We start from the raw sequence: 21,455 nt of genomic DNA, 5'->3' as shown, positions 1-21,455 counted from the left end.
AGAATTCTGACTTTTAATTTCAGAATTCTGACTTTTAAACTCAGAATTGTGATTTTTAAACACAGAATTCTGACTTTAAAAGTCAGAATGTTGTGTGTTTTTTTTAGCATGGCCCCAGGGCTCTTCCAAATGTATCCACCACAACTTAGAACAAACCTACAATATATAAATTTCTGTTCTGGTTTTAGATATGGTTTAAGTGTGGCCAAGTGGTAAGGTCCTTTGGACTGGACTGGTTTCAGTGAGATTAATGAGAGAAATAGCTAATGGGGGCTGGTAAAAGTGAGATGATAAATGGGGTACCTGGTTGGAGAAATTATAGTGTAGTTTACTGTGGAGTGAGTGGGATAACAGTGAATAGGATAAGGACACCTGTGGTGGCTTTTTGACAAGACTACTGAGTTCAGAGTCAAGAGAAATCCTAAAAAAATAAATCTTTTGCACTTCCAAAGGTTGGTACTTTGTCACATTATTCAGACCTTTAGCCTTTTCAAATTACACCCCTAAAAGTGTCACGAGAAAGACTAGCAGATTGAATTCTGCTGTAGAGACACTCTGAACATTTTATAAAGTACAATTAGTAATTTTAACGAATGCCTAGTTGTTCATTGTTTTTGCTCACAAATCAATTTGGGCATTTGTAAGTGGTGTATTTTCTGCCTTGGCATTATCTGATTTAGCATCTTTAGGGGATGTGCTGCTAGAATGTTAAGCTCTCATCAAGATAAGGTGATCCCCACTGCACATAAAATGTGTGCAATTTTTAAAAAGGAGACATACTCAGAACTTTTTAAAATGGTAACAGTTAAGATCAGGGTTAACGTTTGCAATTTACCAAAATTGGTAGATAATTATAACTTTTGTAAACTTTTTAATTAAATAGGACCAGTAATTTTCATTTATTCTCAATCTATATAAAACAAATTAAACAAAATCTTCAAAAAAGGCAGCGCTTCAGTGCTGGACCTACAACTTTAAAGCTAGATGTTCAAAGAATGCTTGCGATATAAAAGCACTTAATCTGACATGGAAAATGTGAACATATTTTGCTAATGGCAACAGAATAATTATATTTTGGCTCCGATAGTGATTATTTGAAAAATTCATATAGACTACAGTGAATCTTATTTGTGGGTGTATATGCAGCCTACAAATGTTTTGCGGTACATACTAATATTATTATACCATTCAGAAGTCTAACATTGTAAGTCTAGATCTATGAGTAAGTTGTAATGTAATGTAATGTAATTGTAAAGTTAGTTTTGCTCTACTAAACCAGCATGCATTAGAGAGGAAAAGGCAGTAGCAATAAAGTGTGCAAAAATTTACCTGTTAGCTGTAAAGAGTATGTGTAACAGCAATTCAGTTCTGGGTCATATGACCTAAGGCCATCGTATCGGGCCACATGATTTGCAGAAGCTCTGCATTGTATAAATTTCCTTCAAGCTTGATTTTACATTCTGTCACTGGGAACCAGTGCAATGCTATGCCTTTCTGTTTGAACCCGTTCAATATCTTTTTCACGTTTTTGAAACTGCCTTTCTTCTCTAATGCCTCCTAGATTATTTGACGCAGGCCTAATGTTTGAGTTTAGCATTTTTATTAGATGTTATATCCTAACAATTCATATATGTTTTCCCATTAAAGGAACAAAACATATGAAAGTGAAATAGTTCTGAAAGAATCCTGAAATATGAATTTAAAATTGATAAAAACAGACAAAAACATATTTTTGTGATGTCTTCTTCCACCTTTTCCCCCCTTTTATGTAAAAGGATAAAAATATCTGTATGTAAACAAGACCTAAGGTGTATAAGAAAAGTGAAAAACACCATCTAACATACTTTTGTTTACAAGGAGGAAACTCAATAAAAAGAAATTCAAAATAAAAGTGTACCTGCTCCAAAATTGTATTTATTCTCTCAACCTCACAGTCTATTACAAATCTTTTCTCTTGACGTCTGTCCATTTCCTCTATGATGCGTTTATATTCCTGAACATCTTTTATATTCCCCACTGATCGGGCTGTCACTTGCCAGTTGTTCTGTACGGCTGCCTCCATAATGGCCTGGAGAATGGAAAATCCTGGAGAAGAGAAATTACACAATCAGGCTCTTTATTGTTAAGAATATGAAAAGAGCACTTTCAGATAAAAAAAAACATTACTGCAAAATGGTTTTCGGGAAGCATATATCACGCAAGCACACTGGTTCCTCCCCTTCAGTTCCCGGCCATCTTTTCCTATAATACACCATAAGAATACCTTCTGGCAGCATATATTTCTATATATTTCCCCTGAGTAATCAGAAGAACAGTGATGATTGTATATCTGATAATATAAAAAGAACCAGAGATTTAGAAGTAAACAGAAGTCATCCATAGCTCTATTTATTGATGACACAAAGATGCAGTACGTTCAAAAAGTAAATCACTTGGGTTAACTACTATGTTGCATTTCTCATTACAGCTAAATAGTCATTCCACTTATATTTAGGGGGACAATAGGAAAGATATCCAGGCACCTAAATTTCTAGCACCACACACCTGCTATGGCTTTACCATAGGGTCACACTTTTCCTATTAACTTTTATTAAATTTGTTTTACAGAGAATGTAGTAGGATAAATATGACTACCAATGGTACAGCAGAAAGAGTGAGACTTCTTAACAAGGAGGGGTAGGGACATAATGTGGCTGATTTACTAAAGTCAAATAGGCAATCAATTTTCAGTGGAATTTTCCATTATCATAGTAAAGGAAGTGAAGCTCTGCTAACTTCAATCATCCAATCATGTGCAAACAAAATATATATATATTTTATTTTCCTTGCAAGTGATTGGGTATTCTTTGCTAAAAGAATTTTCACCACATTGACTAAGCTAAGCAAAAATTATCTATTAGTAAATTAATCTCAATGTCTCATAGGAAGATCTGTTGGCTGGAGTCCTAATACATGTAATAAGCTAGTGAGAAAGCCGTCCACTCAGCTTTCTTTTAACATTAAAGGATATATGTATAAGTAAATGAAATTTCAGTTCCTTTAATCAAAAAAGAAAAAAACAATACAGTCTTCGTTTGCAGACATGACCAGGTAGCATCTCTCTGGTCTTTGCTATTCTTGGGGGTGGTTTTAACCTTAATGACAGCAGGGGCATCTGCCGTAGTCTGTTTGCCCCATCCCCAGTCATATACATTTTATGAAATTCACTGACTATAGCACAGGTGCCAAGCTCTTTAGGGTTAGAGTATTTCCCAGTGCTTTGCTGAGTATACTGTACAACACCATAGAACTGCACACTATTCCCCTGCACATATGCCCTTTAATCACCATTCCACATTCAGCCCTGTCAGACTCCTCACTCTTCAATAAAAAGGATACAAAGAGGTGGTGTAGAGTTTTATCTTTTGCACTGTATGCTACAGTGAGCAGTTAGGTACATATGGATTTTATGAGAACCCACAGTGAGCACAAAAAACAGTTTATACATCATCTAGGAGCAATGACACTCAGATTGTGCTGTGATAATTGGATTTTATGTGGGATTATCATTTATCCAATATGAGAGGGGGGTTAAATATAAAGGATATGTTACAGGTTGTACAAATAAATGCAAGGGTAAAAGCCATACACTGTTTTATTTTTAATTATACTACAGTTACAGCATAAGCATCACTTGCAATAAGTGGAAGTGTTTAGTTATCCCCAAATGATTACTGTTAAGAAGCAAAAAAGCCCACAAATTTGTGTTGCAAAATGTTTCTATACGGCAAGAAAAAACTGTTATTCTGGCATAAAAAAACAACAAAATGCCAAAAAGAGGAAAGAAATATTGATCACTCTTAGACATCTACAATATATGGTCCAAAGTGTGTAGACATCTAACCACCACACCTACCTATATAGACAAAAATATGTGGACACCCCTCCAAATTATTGGAGGTTAGGTTGTTTCAAGTAAAGGGTATGCTGCATCATAAAACAATATTTTAGCTCACTGAGTGTTAACAGTCTAACAGTTTAAAAAAGCCCCCCCCCCTCCCCCCTGCATGACTGTGCACAAAGGCAGGTCCTTGGACATGGTTACAAATTCTCCCAGATACTCTCCAAAATCTTGTGGAAAGCCTTCCTAAAAGATTGGGGACTGAAGTAACTGGAAGGGGGGAAACTCCATAATAATACTTTTGGTTTTGGAATAGAATGTCCAACAAGCTCATATAGGGAGTATGGCCAGGTGTCTATAAGCTTTTGGCCACATAATGCAGCCCTCTTATAACATCAATGTACCCAAAAAATGTCAGTATTCCAACTCCCAAAAAATCAATACATACTTAACTGGTACTGTCAAAGTGTGTTTTCAGAATATCTTGTTTTAAATAATGCAAAAAAAATGTTTTTTTGTGTGTTTTGCAGAACATTAATTTAAAATTAAAATGTAAAGCCCGACGTAAGCCAAATCTTTTAATTTAATCTTGATATATTGGGCAATGGTTAGAGGCTTTATCAGGTTTTTACTGCAGTCGTTTAGTCATTATTAGTGAGATTTCCCTTCACTGTTAATACTGTCTTAAAAAACTCTGAAACATACATTTGTCCGATATCTTTTAATAGGTTAAATATTTTGCAAACTATTTTGGTTATGGTTAAAGGAGAACTATGAGTGGAGTGATTTACACTCATGCTCGTAGTTAGAGCCAACGTGTGACAATGAAACTGTCACACCTCAACTATATAGATCGGGAAGTGAGCGAACACATGCTGTTGCTCCCTCACTGCCCGATCATCTCCTTGTAGAGAGCGGTGACTGTCAGTCACCGCTCCCCACAGGGATTCCCCCCTCCCCGATCCTCCAGCGCTGACTGGAGGAATGGACAGAGTAGGGGCGAACAGCAGCGAGTGAGCTGCCAGAGCTTTGGCTCAGCCAATCCAGATGTTGGATCGGCTGAGTTGAAGTCCTTCTGCACTTTAGCTCAGCTGAACATGCAGAGTATGTTCGGCTGACCGAAGTGCAGCTGAAGGCAGCCAATTTTACGGCTGAGATCATCCGATGTACGGCTGAAATCATCCGTACTGAGCCAGAGTGAATACCCGAATGTTGTTCAGCTCACTTCACTTCTGCTGGGTTATTCACTCGGCTGCCTTCAGCAACTTTGTGAATAACCCCCTAAATGTTCTAGGCTTATTAATCCTACATGGCCCATTGGCATTTCCTTAATTGGCCTTCAGGCTGCAATAGGCTTATCCTAATGTGACCCAAACACGTCAAGCATTGTTCAAGCAATTTTTTTAATACACACTAATCTTTCAAGCTTTTGAAAATTCAGCCAATCATAAAAATCTTAAAGACATTTTAATGCTTTCCCATTCTATCCAATCTGTCCTATGCAAGAACAAAACTTATCTGATGTTCTTGTTCACAACGGAATACACACAGATGTACTGTATACAGCTCTGGCTCACTGCATGGCTATGAAGATAGCTGTGCACTTTCCCATTTCTGCTTTGCATCTTTTCCATTTCTGCTGTGCCCTCTGCCTGTTCTTTGAACTGTAAATGAGCAGTGTGATTGGCTGAACAAAACTACAAATTACATATACTTTACCTCTTTGCCTATAATTCTGCTTTAAAGCCAACTCTGGCCACAAGTATTTAGCCCTATGTTAAGTGGAGCAGGCTTAAAACTTTTGCTTTTCATTAACCCCACTGGGAGATTTCTCCTCACTTCCTATCTTGTCACAGGTACTTAATGGCTAAGCTCCACCAACTACCATTTCTCTTTCCAGTGACAAAGCCTTGAAAGGCTACTGGGGCATTAATAATTGACAATTCAATGTCAGTTGGCAGGCATAGCCATGGACAACCCTGCATTTGAAGCCAGGATACGCAAGAAAAATTACAGTTTGTTCAAAATAGTAACTCAGCTGGATGGAGAAAACTGTAGTGAGCTGGTGGGCATAATGGGATTGATTTTCTAAAGGCAAAATATGTGTTCACTTTGCAAGTGAATTTTCCATTAGCTTAATGAATATGGTGAAAATGCACTTTGCAGAGGATACCCATTGACATGCAATGAAAATAATTTTTAAAAAACTATATTTGCTTAAACATATTTGGATGATGGAGGTCAGCACATTTTCACCTCATTTACTAAGCTAAGTACTTCCTCCTTACATTAACTTTTTAAATGTTTTACCTTGCCTCCCTGCTTACTGTACATGACACAAGATCAAAATGTTAAGAGGGAATAGTGATGAAGACAAAAACAACTTGTTTGATGAGAAAATACCCTACGCAATGGTCAGTAGAAGGCCTGTGGTACGAGTGCCAAGATAACCTATAGGGTTTCTTTCTATATTTTTCTAGTAACTGAATGCTTGCTAAGCTATACTCACCTCGGCAAACATTGATTTTGGGGTTGACTGTCTCTTGAAAACAAGATCAGTGAATCACTTGATTATGTGACAACTGACTTTATTCCGTGCAGGTAAATGTTCTCCTTGCATGTTATAAACTAATTGCAAATGATATAAAACATGCTAAATGTACCTGGTTCACAGCTGAAATAAATTGTTTATATTTACAGTATTTTAATAACCTTACTTAAAACAAATGCACTTTCCACACTTATGTATATCCATTAGGGATGCACCGATACCGATACAAGCATCGGTATCGGCCGCGATACCGAGTATTTGCATGAGTACTCGTACTCGTGCAAATACTCCAAAACATAAAACGAGTACCTGTGCCGCGTCCGCCATCTTCAGGGACCCAGATCCGCCGCACACAGGACCTCCATCGCGTCTTCAATCAAGCAAGATGGCCGCGACCTCCTCTGTCATCTGCTTCATTCTGAGCTCTTCTCCCTGTACTCGTACTCGGCCTTAAAAAAGTGGTATCGGTGCATCCCTAATATCCATACATCCATAAAGGTTTTTTTGCCTATTTATCATGAGAAATTTGACACAACTTTGCAGCCACAGAGGTTGTAGAGGGAGAGTTATGTTGTGTTTACCAGCTGGCCTAGGAGAACACATACTGTATTGGCCAAGAAGACAAGGAAGAGTCAAGCCCTAGTAACAAACCTAAGCTAAATCAGGGAAGGTATTTAATGGCATAACTAATAAGGTATAAAGAATGTTGAGAGCAAGCATCGTGCGGTTATTTCTCTTTAGCAGAAAGTATTTGTAAATGTTTAAAATGGAGTAGAGAGTCGCTTTTAGTGCATATTTTTTGTTAGATACATGTATTGGGTCATTGAAACAAAAACAAGATAGCAGAGCTCTCCTGTGGACTGCTGTGTAATTGGTGATAATATTAGTTGCTACAACATAATCTAAAGTAAACACAATCAACTCATGATAGTACAGTCTCAATGATTAAAGCAATTACAATGACCTTGTAATAATGAGCCTGTACAGGGCTGCTAAAATATGCATGAAATAACTGTTTTTGTATAATATCTCTCAATGCTTTTCCACAGTTCACATGAATCTGCCCCTTTCCAATCTATATACACACACCTGTGCTACATACAGCTAAAAACTGAAAATGGTTGTTTTAATTTTGTGCAAATAACCTAATATGGTTAACTAACCCTGACCATAGAAGTATGGTAAATGAATGAGAGCAGGAACATTTTGTTAAATAGACAGACACACAAACAAATGTTGAAATGCATGTTCTACCTTGGGCTTGGAGTCTGCGAGTCTGATCTAGCAATGCTAAAGCCTGATAAAGGGACCTTGTACGGTCCCGAAAGCGTTTGTTTGGTCATATGACAAAAAATCTTAAAAGGATTGGTGTGCTGGTGACATTTCTACAATTTTGCTGACATTCGCGGCGCCATCCGCGGTCACTGCGAGCACCCCCCACTATAAGGGACATATCGGTAAGGAGTGCAACAAGGATAGTACTTACCTACTTATGATCTAGTTATATGTCGGACAAAGTAAAATGTTATTGTGTACACCAAGGGGAGGTGGGCAAAGAAAGCCATACAACCATATGTCCTTGACTTTTACCCGATGGAAATGCTGGACTCTTCTTGTACATATACCAGTTATGATCTGATTAGGTCTACATTAATACTTTTCAAGTTAATAATAAGCTCTTGTGGGGGCATATTTACTGCAAGCTCTAAACCAGTGGGTCAAAGGTGCAAAGAGAGGGTTTGATTAACAAAGGAGGGGCTAATCTTTTCAGTGGGAAGAAATCGATCTTTACTCTGACATATACTTTGGGTCTTGTGTGCATGATACTGTACTGTTCAATTCAAAAGACAGGAAAGTTGGACAGGAAACACAACCTGATATTTAATACATACTGTGATATGGGCCAATTGTCATATAATATTCACTTGACTTCCTGAATTGTAGGGTAAACATCCATACTAAAGCATTTAAATCATCAAACAAATGTTTATAAAAGAACCATGTTGTCACATAATTCCTATTATAGAAAATTAATTTCTTATATTATATTATTAAATTATTAATTGGTAAAACAGGAACTGATTTCAACAGGTAATTTTTCTTTGTAAAGTTGTCTGTCAGTCAATCAAACTATAAGTGTGCAACAACTTCTAACACAAAACATGTTATTATCAGTAATAAAGTAGCTTTGCAGCTCCAAGTCATTGTCTTATAATGCTTTTCTAATGGTGTATTTTAAAATTGAGTGCTTTGGTGTCTGAAGAGCCTATTTCTAAATGACGTTTATTAAATAATTTTAATGTGAATATATGCGCTACAAGAAAGACAGATGAAGTATAAAGTATTTTTTACAACAAACATGTATAGTACTCCGTTTAAAAAAGTTTGTGTTGTTCTGAATATTGACTATACCATTCAGAGTACAAAAATGTTGTTTGTGGTAAAAATACATCATACTTTGTCTTTCTAGGTGCCGTTATATCCTCATTAAAATGAACATTTAGTAAGACATGATGCCTGGCCCTGTTATATATGCCCAATCATTAATTAATGCAGTGTTTTCCAAACCTGTCTTAAAATATCACGAAATATTCAGGTTTTCAAGCCTGTAGGTACTCATACAACTGTAACTTAATTATTCTCTAGTTTTGGATAGTGCATGTATAACCAAAACATTTCTTTTTAGTTTTGGATAGAGTAGGAAAAAATGAAAACCCCATATAGTTTATGATTTGCTCTCTTTTTCCTGTTGGGTAGATTTTCCTTCACTTCATGTCTCAGAGACAAACCAAGAAGTAAGAGGAAATTTCTACAAAGAAAGGGTAATTCCCCTCTTAGAAAATTGACATTTAATCAGAGGCCCTGAAAGGAGCTCTAAAGTCGCTGCATATACTATCCTGATATAACATCAGCACTCTAATAGGAATACATACTAGAGTTGTTTTTGATAATGAAATAAAAGCTTACTTTTATGTAGTGAGTACTGCCTTCCGTTTGCCCATCACTTTCACCAAATTCCTGCATTCCCAATGTGCTTTGCGTTTCTTTCCCCACTGCTTGATGTGATGCAATCTGATTCTCTCAAGACAACATATCACATCATGCATTGCTTCCAGCAAGCAATGATAATGTTATATTGTCAGAACTTCAGACATTGAGTTGTAGTTCAGATGGCGTGCTTAGTTAGAGTGGTGACACACTAAAGTGCATATTCATAGGGCTGAGCAAACTTGTGTCACTGAATTGAGGAAGTACATCCTATCAGCATCTTGAAGTTTACAAACTTCTAGACTGATATGGTTCTTAGCAGTGGGATAAAACTTATGAAAATTCAATATTGAAATACATATTTATTTTAAGTTTTTGACCATAGATACCCTTTAATGGAATATTTCCTCTCTATTCCTGGTATGAACTGTAAAACTTTGGATTTTCTGTCTTGATAACAATGGTAATGGAAAAAAGCCTAGTAGTCCCTTAGTAGGGACACAAACAGCAATATAAAAACTTAACAGGGGTTCGTATTCCTAGCTAGACAAAATTAAATAAAAAAATGTTTGGCTTTACATACACTTCAATGTCAGGTTTATCACTTTCTTTCCCTGTAATGCCCATAAAAGCAACAGGGCGAGCAGTTTTCACCAGGACCAGACATCCCAAACCGCAATACAAATGTTTTTACAGCAGTGAATAAAGGTTCCCACACACCTTGCGATAATCGTACGATAATCGCAGGAAATCCCGCGATCATACGATTATCGCAAGGTGTGTGGAAGGCGTGCGACCTCTGCTACTGTAAGGCCGCACGACTTTTATCTTAGGAACATGTTCAAAAACCAGCCGAGAATCGTGCGATTTTCGCTGGTTTGTGGCATGTTCGCAAGATAAAAGCCGCACGGGCCGGTGTGCGCAAGCGCACACTGCCCGTTTAGCATATCGGTCATCGGAAGCCCGTCCCTCAGTGGGGCGAGCTTGAGATCATCGCAAGTACGATCTGCCTGTCCAGGATAGGCAGATCGTACGTTTTTTAAAATTACCTTACAACCATCGCAAGACAAATGTCTTGCGATGGTTGTAAGGTGTGTGCCCAGCATATGACATTCACCAAATATTAACTGCAAGCATGTGTGTTTTAAATTACACGGAATGATTACCCACCTGTGAATGTTTGGAAAATGTCACACTCACTGCTTTATAAATATGTCCCACTGTCTAAAGATTTAACTTTTGGCAAGAAACCTTTGATGGCTGGACAGTGGCTTCTTGGTGAGAAACTGTGGGGTCCATTGTAAGGCAATTTAAACCATTGTCTTAAATTAACGGGTAATGCCTGGGATTATCTATGTGCATTGCATCATTGCATAAAGCAGTAAACATTTTTTAAGCTTGTCATGGTAAGCTGTTCTTTCCTTTTACAAGTCTCTTTGGTGAAGGCCTGTGTGCAGATTCCAAGCTACCCTGAGCAGTTTAAAAGTCAAACTAGATGGTCTGTCTGAAGTTCAGAAAATAGCTGCCTCTAGTTAAAATACAATGCCTTGAAGGCTTTAAAAGGAGAACTATGGGGTTAGGGCTTTTCCCCATAGTTCTCCTTAGGGTAACGGGAGGACACAAACTAGCATCCTTCCGTCACTCTAAGCTCAGTATACCGCGAGCTACAGCTCACGGTATACTGAGGTGCCGCAGTATACCATGAGCTACAGCTCGCGGTATACTGAGACGCCGCAGCTGAAGTGGATCCCGACAATTATGTCTGGATCCGCCCAGCTGTGTGAGTGACAGCTGGCTCTGTGACAGGATCGAGAAGTGAGCACATCAATGATTGAATTCACTAAGGCCCCATTCACACAGGCTGATCAGGAGGGGAGCCATGCACAGATCCCCTGCTGATCAGAGCTTCGGTGTCTGGCCAGATTTTTTCTCCATCTTGCAATAGAGGAAAGAACTAAAACTGCCGGATCCCATGTCGGTCTATGGGAAATCGGATGTAAACCAATATGTGTGCATTTACATCAGATTACCTTCGATTCAGCAAGATCAGGTCTGGTGAAAGAGAATTTTGTTCCATTTATTTTTCTGCTCCGGGCCAGAGTCAGGGGTTACCAGATGTAAACGGATGACTGTCCATTTAGATCTGGCTGTCCATAGACTTAAGGTGCCCATACACCTGCCGATTATTGTACGATAAATGTGGGTGACGATAATCGGCAGGTGTATGGAAGGCGTGCAACCGTTTCTACTGTATGGTCGCACGTCTTTTGTCTTCCGAGCACTCTGGATAACCTGCCGAAAATAACAAGATTTTCGGCGGGTTAGTGGCGTGCTTGGAAGACAAATGCCAAACAGACCTGTGTGCACAAGCGCACACTGCCCGCTTAGCATTGCAGTCATCGGAAGCCCTCCCCTCAGCGGGCGGGCTTGCGATGATCGCAAGTACGATCTGCCTGTCCAAGATGGGCAGATCGTACAAGCTTTTAATTACCTTACAACCATCGAACGATGAAAGTCGTGCAATGGTTGTAAGGTGTATGGCCAGCTTTACATTGGGATCCGATCAGGTCCACCTGAAAAACTGACAGGGGACTAAAGTTTCATTAAAAACTCCTTGCAGACAATCAAAAGCATATTTTAAGTGTGCTTTTCATGACTGTTCCTACATGTCCCTACTTGCATAAACATTTTTGTCATGCATCAATGATGGCAAAATGAAATTATTTGGCTGCAAAGATTTATACAAAAAGAAATTACTTGCACAAATCTGTATACTTTAAATTAGACTAATCATAAACATTTTTTATATAAGACATCTCTGAGCACGCCCTACCATCTTGCAGGCTCCAATGTGTTCTGAAACCAGTATACAACTATTAGTAGCAAATGGCACATCCAATGCACCAAGTGACAGGTGCTTGATTAACCAATTTATCTATAATGAGTGTGCATTGCATGCACCTGTAGTCTTGTGAGCTTGCCCAGACTTTGGTAATACTGTGGAGTGATTATACCTCTCCTCAACAGCAGTGAACAAATCGTCAGTATTACAACAGAACCATTAACCTCTTATTCCAAATGTGGCAGTAAATTTGCTAAATGTGCTTCTAGGGAGGTATATTTCATAGGCAGAAGTATGGATTAACTAAAGCTATGGGTCAAAGAATGTCATTCATTGCTAAGTACCTCCTTGCTGATTTGCAGCACTCTCACATAGAAAGGTTACATTTGGGTCAATATCACCAGATATGTGATATATTTATTGTGTTTTGCAAGCACCATGAGTATACATCTGAGTTTGACTGAGACATCTGTTTCAGTACTACTCAGCACCTGCACCATCTGGTAAGTAATTTGTAGTTAATTTGCTGGGCTTTGTCACCAATTAAATTTGTGCATATTGTGTACATTTCAATATTTTCCTCACTGTCAGGTATTAATATGCACTTATAAATTTAGACTGATTTTCAACAGTTAGTGTATTCTATCATTACATATGGTTATATGGCTATTTCGTTGACACAGCTGGATCAGTAGGGTTCTACAAGAAAGTTGTTGGACCCTACAGCTGTGGCTAAATATACAGTCTTTGTTGGGGCACAAAAAGAATACTGGAAAATTAAATAAATGATAGAATCAACTTAATTTTAATGCAGGATTTGCATGGACTCCAGTGACAAAACAGCATGGCAAATAACATCCTGTCACCTGGGTACATGCAAAAAGATCTCTAACATCTAACCTCTATTTCCAAATCATGCAATTAAAGGCCAGATACAGTTTGCGATAGATAGATAGATAGATAGATAGATAGATAGATAGATAGATAGAGAGATAGAGAGATAGATAGAAAGTCCTGTAGAATGCAGTAGTACGTTATTTCATAAAAGTGACTCACTGTAATGTTGGTTCAACAATCCTATAATCTTGTTATGCAACTACTCCTGTGGAAGACCTACCTTTTTACATTATTACTATTGTGTGGAGCACCAAGGCAATATTTTTATATTTTTGAATTGTGTGCCTCTCTCTCAGTACCTAGAGAGGGTAAAGGCTCTTCTCATGTGCAAAATTGGAGATGTTTAGTAAAATATTACAAGCATATGCTGTCTGAAAAGTTGTACCGTGATACAGCTGATGATGCCAACCCCCTGGGTGAATAGGGAGTATTAAATGTCAACAGAACTCTTAAAGAGATATGTTTGAGTTCATGTGCTTTTTTTACTGTATATTTCCTATGCATTAAGTGCTTTTTCAAATTTATTGTGCTCTCTTGCTATTCTTTTTCTGAATCACGCTTTACACTGGTCCTGGCATTCATTGCTAACTAATGTCTACCTAAATGGTACTTTAAAATTAAGGGTAGTGGGTTCTCTCAGGAGGACATTCTCGGTCATAGGGAATTGGGCATTTTACATCCCCATACTGGATGCAATTTGCACACTGTTTTAGGGCTTTGGATTCTCTAATTCCTTTCTGAGTAGTGACATTGTATAGTTAGCATGCTTACACCTAAGCAGCTTATTAGCAGTTGTTTACTGGTTTGTGAGTCTCTTTACTACATAGTAAGCTGTAGACGTCATGCATAAAAAAGGAAATCTACCGTGTGTCTGCATGCCACCAGTACACAAAGTGTTAGAGGTCTGTTTAGTGTGATTTGCCACTTTGCTGTTGTTTTCTCAATATAGTTGACTTGTTTTTATGCATTCCACAGCTGACTGAAAACATGTGAAATAATTATGAAAAACTGTTTATCACCTAACAGCAGTGTAAATCATAGGTCTATATAAGGGCTCATTTATGAAGACTTAAAGACAAATTAAGCTTTTCCCATGCATATCAAAACAACAGGTTCACTTTAATGCAGACCTTCCTAGGAGAGAATATTCACCTTCCTTTTACTCCTCCCCACCCCCTCTGTTTAGTCTCCTGGGGTGAAAGGAAAGCACTTTATAAGCTACAAATAGCTGAAGTCATAGCTTGCATGTATAAATGTATGTATGTATCTACGTCAAATGGTGTGACAAAATCATTTCTATAATTCTCACCTTTTGTTCCCTGAAATTTTATTCAGTTCATAAAGTTTATTCATTTTATTTTAAGGGTAACTGTAAAGTTAGCCCACCATGTTGTATATTTTCTATTCCACTCTACAAAGCTCATGCAGCCCAAATGATGGTGGTTCTTATATCACTAAATGAATCCAAGGTTTGCCTATAGATAGAAATATGTCTCAACAAGGGGGAAGTGTGGTAAAACATCTGCCCACTATAGGGAACTCCTCTCTGGCTTGGTTGACATGTTGATGTGATGTTCAAGTGGGAAAACATTTTTTCACAGAAAAAACTATATAGCACAAAATCTCTTCTAATGCTCAGGATTATTCAGAATTGCCTGGGCACAGATGTGGAGTACCCCTTTCTTTCTACTAGACACCCTCACAAAGGAAACACTAGTAAGGCACTGCCACCTTTTACATGGAACATTTGTAAATTATACATAAAGTATAAGGTGATTGCTGCAACTTTATAAAAGGCTTTTGGTTGAAATATACAGACAATGACTGTACATTCAATAATTTGGAAATATTATGTATATGTAGTTTAAGAAGAACAAGTGACCTATGGTGTTTACACATAAACATATGATCAGTTTGGTATCGATAAATGACCTACAGTTGTACGGTGTTAGAGAATCTGTGAATTAATCAGTAAGTTAAAATTACCTCAATGTATTAATCATAAGACTATCCAAACATTTCTAATTGCCATAATTTGACATCAAGACTAATGATGACTTGGGCTTTTTTTAATTCTAATCTGCAATTAAATTGATTTTCAAGTATTGTTTGATGTGGTGCCTCTCTGTGCGAATTGTGCTGTCAATTAATTAAATAGATATTAAGTCAAAAGCAGCAAGCTCCCTTTGTGATATTTAAGGGTTCAGTTGTTCTGCTGCTCTTATTGTAGTTTTCTTTAGAGAATGGAATACATGTTTGAAATATAAGTAGTGGCTATAAATTATTTGGATGCCTTTGTATGATAAGGTAATAGCTGATGAACATACAAGAAAATAGAAATCACACAAAAAAACTAAAATTTAGCTATTTTGATATACACTATATTGCCAAAAGTATTGGGACACCCGTCCAAATCATTGGATTCAGTTTTTCCGTGAAATTTCCTTGCTACTAAATATTCCACGGTTAACTGTTAGTGGTATCATAACAAAGTGGAAGCAACTGGGAACCACAGAAACCCGGCTATATATAAATATATATATATATATATATATATACATATATATGTACACTATATTGACAAAAGTATTGGGACACCCATCCAAATCATCAGATTCAGTTTTTCCGTGAAATTTCCTTGCTACTAAATATTCCACGGTTAACTGTTAGTGGTATCATAACAAAGTGGAAGCAACTGGGAACCACAGAAACCCGGCCACGTAAAATGACAGAGCGGGGTCAGCGCATGCTGAAGCGCACAGTGCGCAGAAGATGCCAACTGTCTGCAAAGTCAATAGCTACAGACCTCCAAACTTCGTGTGGCCTTCAGATTGGCAAAACAACAGTGCGTAGAGAGCTTCATGGAATGAGTTTCCATGGCCAAGCAGCTGCATCGAAGCCTTACATCAGTGCAATTCAAATTGCCGGATGCGGTGGTGTAAAGCGCGCCGCCACTGGACTCTAGAGAAGTAGAGACATGTTCTCTGGAGTGAAGAATCACGCTTCTCTGTCTGGCAACCCGATGGATGTGTCTGGGTTTGGCAGTTGCCAGGAGAACGGTACTTGCCTGACTGCATTGTGCCGAGTGTAAAGTTTGGTGGAGGGGGACTATGGTGTGGGGTTGTTTTTCAGGGGTTGGGTTTGGCCCCTTAGTTCCAGTGAAGGGAACTCTTAAGGCATCAACATACCAAGACATTTTGGACAAATTTATGCTCTCAACTTTGTGGGAACAGTTTGGGGATGGTCCCTTCCTGTTTCAACATGACCACGCACCAGTGCACAAAGCAAGGTCCATAAAGATATGGATGAGTGAGTTTGGGGTTGAGGAACTTGACTGTCCTGCACAGAGTCCTGACCTCAACCCGATAGAACACCTTCGGGATGAATTAGAACAGAGAATGTGAGCCAGGGCTTCTCGTCCAACATCAGTACCTGACCTCAAAAATGCGCTTCTGGAGGAATGGTCAAACATTGCCATAGACACACTCCTAACCCTTGTGAACACCTTCCCAGAAGAGTTGAAGCTGTTATAGTGGCAAATGGTGGGCCAACTCAATATTGAACCCTACAGACTTTGACTGGGATGCCAATAAAGTTCATGTGCGTGTAAAGGCAGGCGTCCCAATACTTTCTAGCCGAGCTTGAGAAAGAGGTGATACCTCGAAATGCGTGGCTCTCTCCCCCCCTTTAACAACCTCCATCTCATCACCATTACGGATCGGATCGCCCGCCGGCATTCCGTCACACTGGCTCCTACACACTGCTCCAAACAGAGACCGAGCACTGACATTCACAGCCGCGGCCACAGCAGCTTAGCCTGCACCGCTGAGTTTCCTTCACACCGCTCATATCCCTCATTCATATAGCGGTGTCACGGACTGAGTCCCCGCTCCGCTTCCCCCTCCTTTCCCACAGCCTTTTCCTCCCTCCCGTGCATGAACTTCTTCAGGCAGCACATCAGCCAGATTTAGGCACACATCACGGGTGTCCCGATCCTCCATACAGGCTGTCACTCCTCTGCTATGATTTTCCAAGTTAGCTAGTGCTCCATTGTCCTTGCACCCTTTGTGTTCTCTGAGCTTGCTGGCACTTCCTGTCCCACGGTGTTTGCATGCGGGTGCACGCGTCCATAGACTTACCTTGTGTCTCTCCTCGCGTCACGGCCGAAAATGTGAACTGCGCATGTGCCCGCCCCAAGATGCTTTGCGGCCTCTTGAGGATCATCACACTTTCGGGAGCGTGCAGGGAAGACACAGGTGAGTATTAACCTCTGTTAAAGCGTTTTGTTTTTTTTACACTTTTTGCATAGATCAACTGCTTGCTAGCAGTAGATCTATACAAATAAAACGGAGGCTTTCATTATCCTTTAAGGATGCACCCATACCATTTTTTCCAGACCAAGTACTCACAGATACAATTACTGATACATTTTTGTTTAGTGTCATGTGACAGTTTAAAAAAAACAATACTGACTAATGATTTCAGGACAGTGGTGGAGCGCCAGGGCCCAGTGCAAGAGCTGCGAACGCTGTTGGCCTAGTAGTTCTCGTGAAAATGCCAAGTATCTGCACTGGTATCTGAACTGGTATCTGAACATTCCTAGTATAAAAAGAGCATCAGAGTGTCTCAAAGGTAAAGATGAGCAGAGGTTCACCAATCTGTGAAAAACTGAGTCTAAAAATTGTAGAACAAATTCAGAATAATGTTCCTCAACAACAATATACAGTAAGCAATATTTAGCTAAATTACATCCGACCAATACAAAAAGGATATTTACTAACACTAGAGCTTTTCTCCCCTTATATATGGCCAGCAGTACTAACTATGTCCGCACAGCAGTGAGTCCTCTTTTTAAAGTAGTAGCGCTCTTAATAAGAAAGTCTTCGGCCTGATGGGCTCTCACCAAACCGATGAATCTGTTTCTGTTAGCAACTCCCTCATAGGCTAGTGAAAGGGGCGCCCTCTCCAGCTAACATGAAGCAGGTCCCCAGACGGCTCTCAAACAGGAACAGGGTGCCGATCACAGCCTCAGTAGCTTCTGCATCCTCTCTCTGTGGTCTTCTAGACATCTGTTCTACACAATAAAGACACCCCCGGTCTATAATGTTCATGGCAGCGGGAGCAGTGTCTTTAATTCAATTGAGCTGAGGGTCAGCAGTATGCCCATGCAAAATTAACCCTTGCAGTGGGGCTACCCCTGCACTGCAAGGGTTAACTGCTTGTTTTAGTCTAGATTGTAAAAAAAAAAAGATCTATTCACCTGATCCTCAGATCTGCCTGGCTGCTAGACCGTCCCCACAGCCTCTTGTCTCCCTCCGCTCCGGCAGTGGAATGTCCTTCAGCATCCTCATATCGAATACACTGTGTTAGACATGATGACTCACAGTCATTAGACCACCAAAGTCAAGGGGGAACAGGGGCTGCAGGGACCGGTCTAGCAGCCAAGCAGGTCGTAGGATCAGGTGAGGATATCTGCTTTATTTTACACCTTAGATCAAAATGAGCAGTTAACCGTAGCAGTGCAGGGGTAGCCCCACTGCAAGGGTTATTTTGTTTCTGCCTGTTCTTCTTTAAGCACAATGTTCAACTTTGCTCAGCGTATTTTCACATTATGGCATACTTACCTGCCAAAGGGACACCGCCAGCACTGCTAGGCCACGATCTCCCATTTTGTTCCCTGGCTGCAACGACATGTTCATCCAGTTTTGATCATTTGGTTTCGGTCATCTTAATCAGCCGGCTTAGGGTGATGTTACTCCCACTCATGCACATAGGAATGAATTCATCCTGGAAGCAAGGTGCGCTGAGAATGTACGCTTAACCCTTAGCACTTTATCTTAACCCTAAAATCTAACATATCATTTAGTCCCCTAAATGGTTTCATTAACCCCTTATGCTAAAGATCCTTCACTTACCCTTCCCAGAGTCAGATCTATTCATACTAAAAGAACACTTTCCTGCACTGAAATCTATTAGTGCTTGGATATGATTGATGAGAAAGACTGTTTTGATTTGTAATAAACAACAGATTTGTTAATTAGTAACGGTTTAAGGCTGATTTCAAATGATTATTTCGACACATTGGGGTTAATTGAGCAGACAAAATCTCGAGCAGTTGCCAATGGCAACCAATCAGCTTCTCTCTTTCATTTTTTGAAATCCTAACTTGACAAACTGAAGAGAGAAGCTAATTGGCTGCTCCAGATTTTGTCTGCTCCAGTTTTGATAAATTCCCCTCACTGTGTTTTTATTAATAGAAAAGCACAACATGTTTACCCATTTCTGAACTGCAGCAGATCAGTACAGCTTTGAGATGTCTTAACCTTTATATAACAAGCTTATATAAACCATTTCAAGCGAATTACCCAGAATGACCTCTTGCTTTTGTCCCTTAACTGACTCTGGCATTGATTTTTAAAAACGTATGGTACAAACCTGCATGTCTATGATATCAACATGGGAATATTGGCGAGGAATATCTAGCTTTGCTGACAGTTATTCCTTTAGTAGGAGGAAGGGAGAGGTTTTTTTGAATGATGTTTGCAAAGGGCCGTAGAGATTCACCAGTATCATTTAACAAACAAATCTCTTTATCCACCTGAAAAGAACAACTATGTTTCAAAGTATATTTCCATTTAAATATCTTACAAAATATTTTCATATTTATTTCATCTCGTATATTTGTGGCATAAAATAGATGTCTCTTTCAGAAATAAAACCTTTTTTTCCAAATCTTTTCTAATCACAAATCTTTTTTTCTCACATGCTTCAATTTCATTGTATTCCTGAAGATTTTCTGATAGGTCCTTCACAAATACAATGCATTTTTTATGTTTGCTTCTACAAAACACCATCCTCCTGGGGAACGATATGGCAAGAACAGCATCAAAGTGCATCTGCTACAGAAAGGAAACTTCTGCAGAGGAGCCGTCTCTGGAGGATAATGTCAGACACCATCACAGAAAACAAACCATCAAAAGGCCATTTTTTTTATAGAGGGCTGCTGAGTGTGCATGCAAAGAGAAGACAAAATAGTGTTCTTGCCTCCACCTTAGAATTACAAAACTACATGACTTAAAACCTACAGCAATAAAATACACATATTACATAGCAAGTCACCACGTACCTATATGGGGCCCCTAGAAATCATGGGGCACTGTACTGCTTTTCTTACAGGTTCCCCCCAACAGTTCCCCCCTATACTGCTCCTCTGCTGCTAAAAAATATGCTGAAATTCTTTAGCCATTGTATCTTGGCAAGAGAGTAAAGATAGGGCTTGCAGCCTACCAAACTGATAAGTATTATTGATCTTTATTTGTAGGGACTTTGTTTAATCATTATTTTAGTAGCAAGTCACAGTAAGTTACATACAGTAAATAAAAGCTAAAGTAAACACAAAACTGAGTACACTTAAAATACTTTCCCATCACATAATGCAACTGAATCACTGGCAACTTATAACAACCTCTCTTCATGCCATACAGTTACTATGAAGGTCATTAGAAGTGACAGTAAAGTAATTAAGCAGGACAGTGCTGGAAAACTGTGCACTGCACAAGCAGTGAATGTATGGGTCAAGTGATTTTCATTATAACTATCATTAGAGTTTTCAGATCATCAGGATATTATACTGAGTTTGTTGAAAAAATATCCTTCAATGATTGCAGGTTAAATGTTGGTTTTGGTTATTAAAACTTTAAATCTGACCATAAGATTATCGTAAAAGCAAGAATATGGTAAAAATAAAAATGCATTGCTCAGACCACAGGCAGCATTTATAGCAAAACTGACCCTCAGTCTGGAGCTGCCTTACCCCAAAGAAAATAGATGTTGGGGTCTTCAGGGAGGGGGGAGTGATTGTTAGGAGTACAACATTATAAAATTTGGCTTTCAAATACTTTTGAGGAGATTTTAAATTATGAAACCTGTTTCAATAGTTATCCAGAACTGTTTGTGGTCTTCAGTTCCATGGCTGAAAAAGAAACCTTCACCTTCTTGGACTTCCTATTTTAAGGTGACCCACAATGTGTTTTTCTCTAATTACATTTATTTTCATAGTTCCAAATATGAAAGTCAATGTTTTGTCATTTGAGATCAACCTAAGATCAATCTTCTCCAATACATATTTTTTTATTCATACAATCACAGCATCCTTTGATACCACCTTCATGATGAAATGGGAAATTTTGCCAGTCTACATGATCTTTGCCTTCTTCGTGTTAGGATAAAATGTCATGTTGAGCCTACATTATTTGATCCCAATAAGCAAATATGTATGTGGAAAATATCCAGCTCTG

The 21,455-nt window shown here is 38.9% G+C and overlaps 1 protein-coding gene across 2 annotated transcripts in view; it reads right to left on the bottom strand.

Moving 5' to 3' along the window:
* Positions 1–21,455, bottom strand: part of GRIA3 (glutamate ionotropic receptor AMPA type subunit 3) — a 240,127-nt gene that overhangs the window by 79,338 nt on the left and 139,334 nt on the right. For both annotated transcript variants that reach the window (XM_018558629.1, XM_018558630.1), the window contains exon 4: positions 1,898–2,085. In XM_018558629.1, the coding sequence (XP_018414131.1) occupies positions 1,898–2,085 (188 nt within the window). The remainder of the gene's footprint in view (positions 1–1,897; positions 2,086–21,455) is intronic.

This window comes from Nanorana parkeri, unplaced genomic scaffold (genome assembly GCF_000935625.1).
Source record: "Nanorana parkeri isolate BGI_ZX_2015 unplaced genomic scaffold, ASM93562v1 scaffold349, whole genome shotgun sequence".
NCBI lineage: Eukaryota > Metazoa > Chordata > Amphibia > Anura > Dicroglossidae > Nanorana > Nanorana parkeri.
Note: the sequence above shows the minus strand (reverse complement) of the source record. Positions and strands in the feature narration are given on the sequence as shown.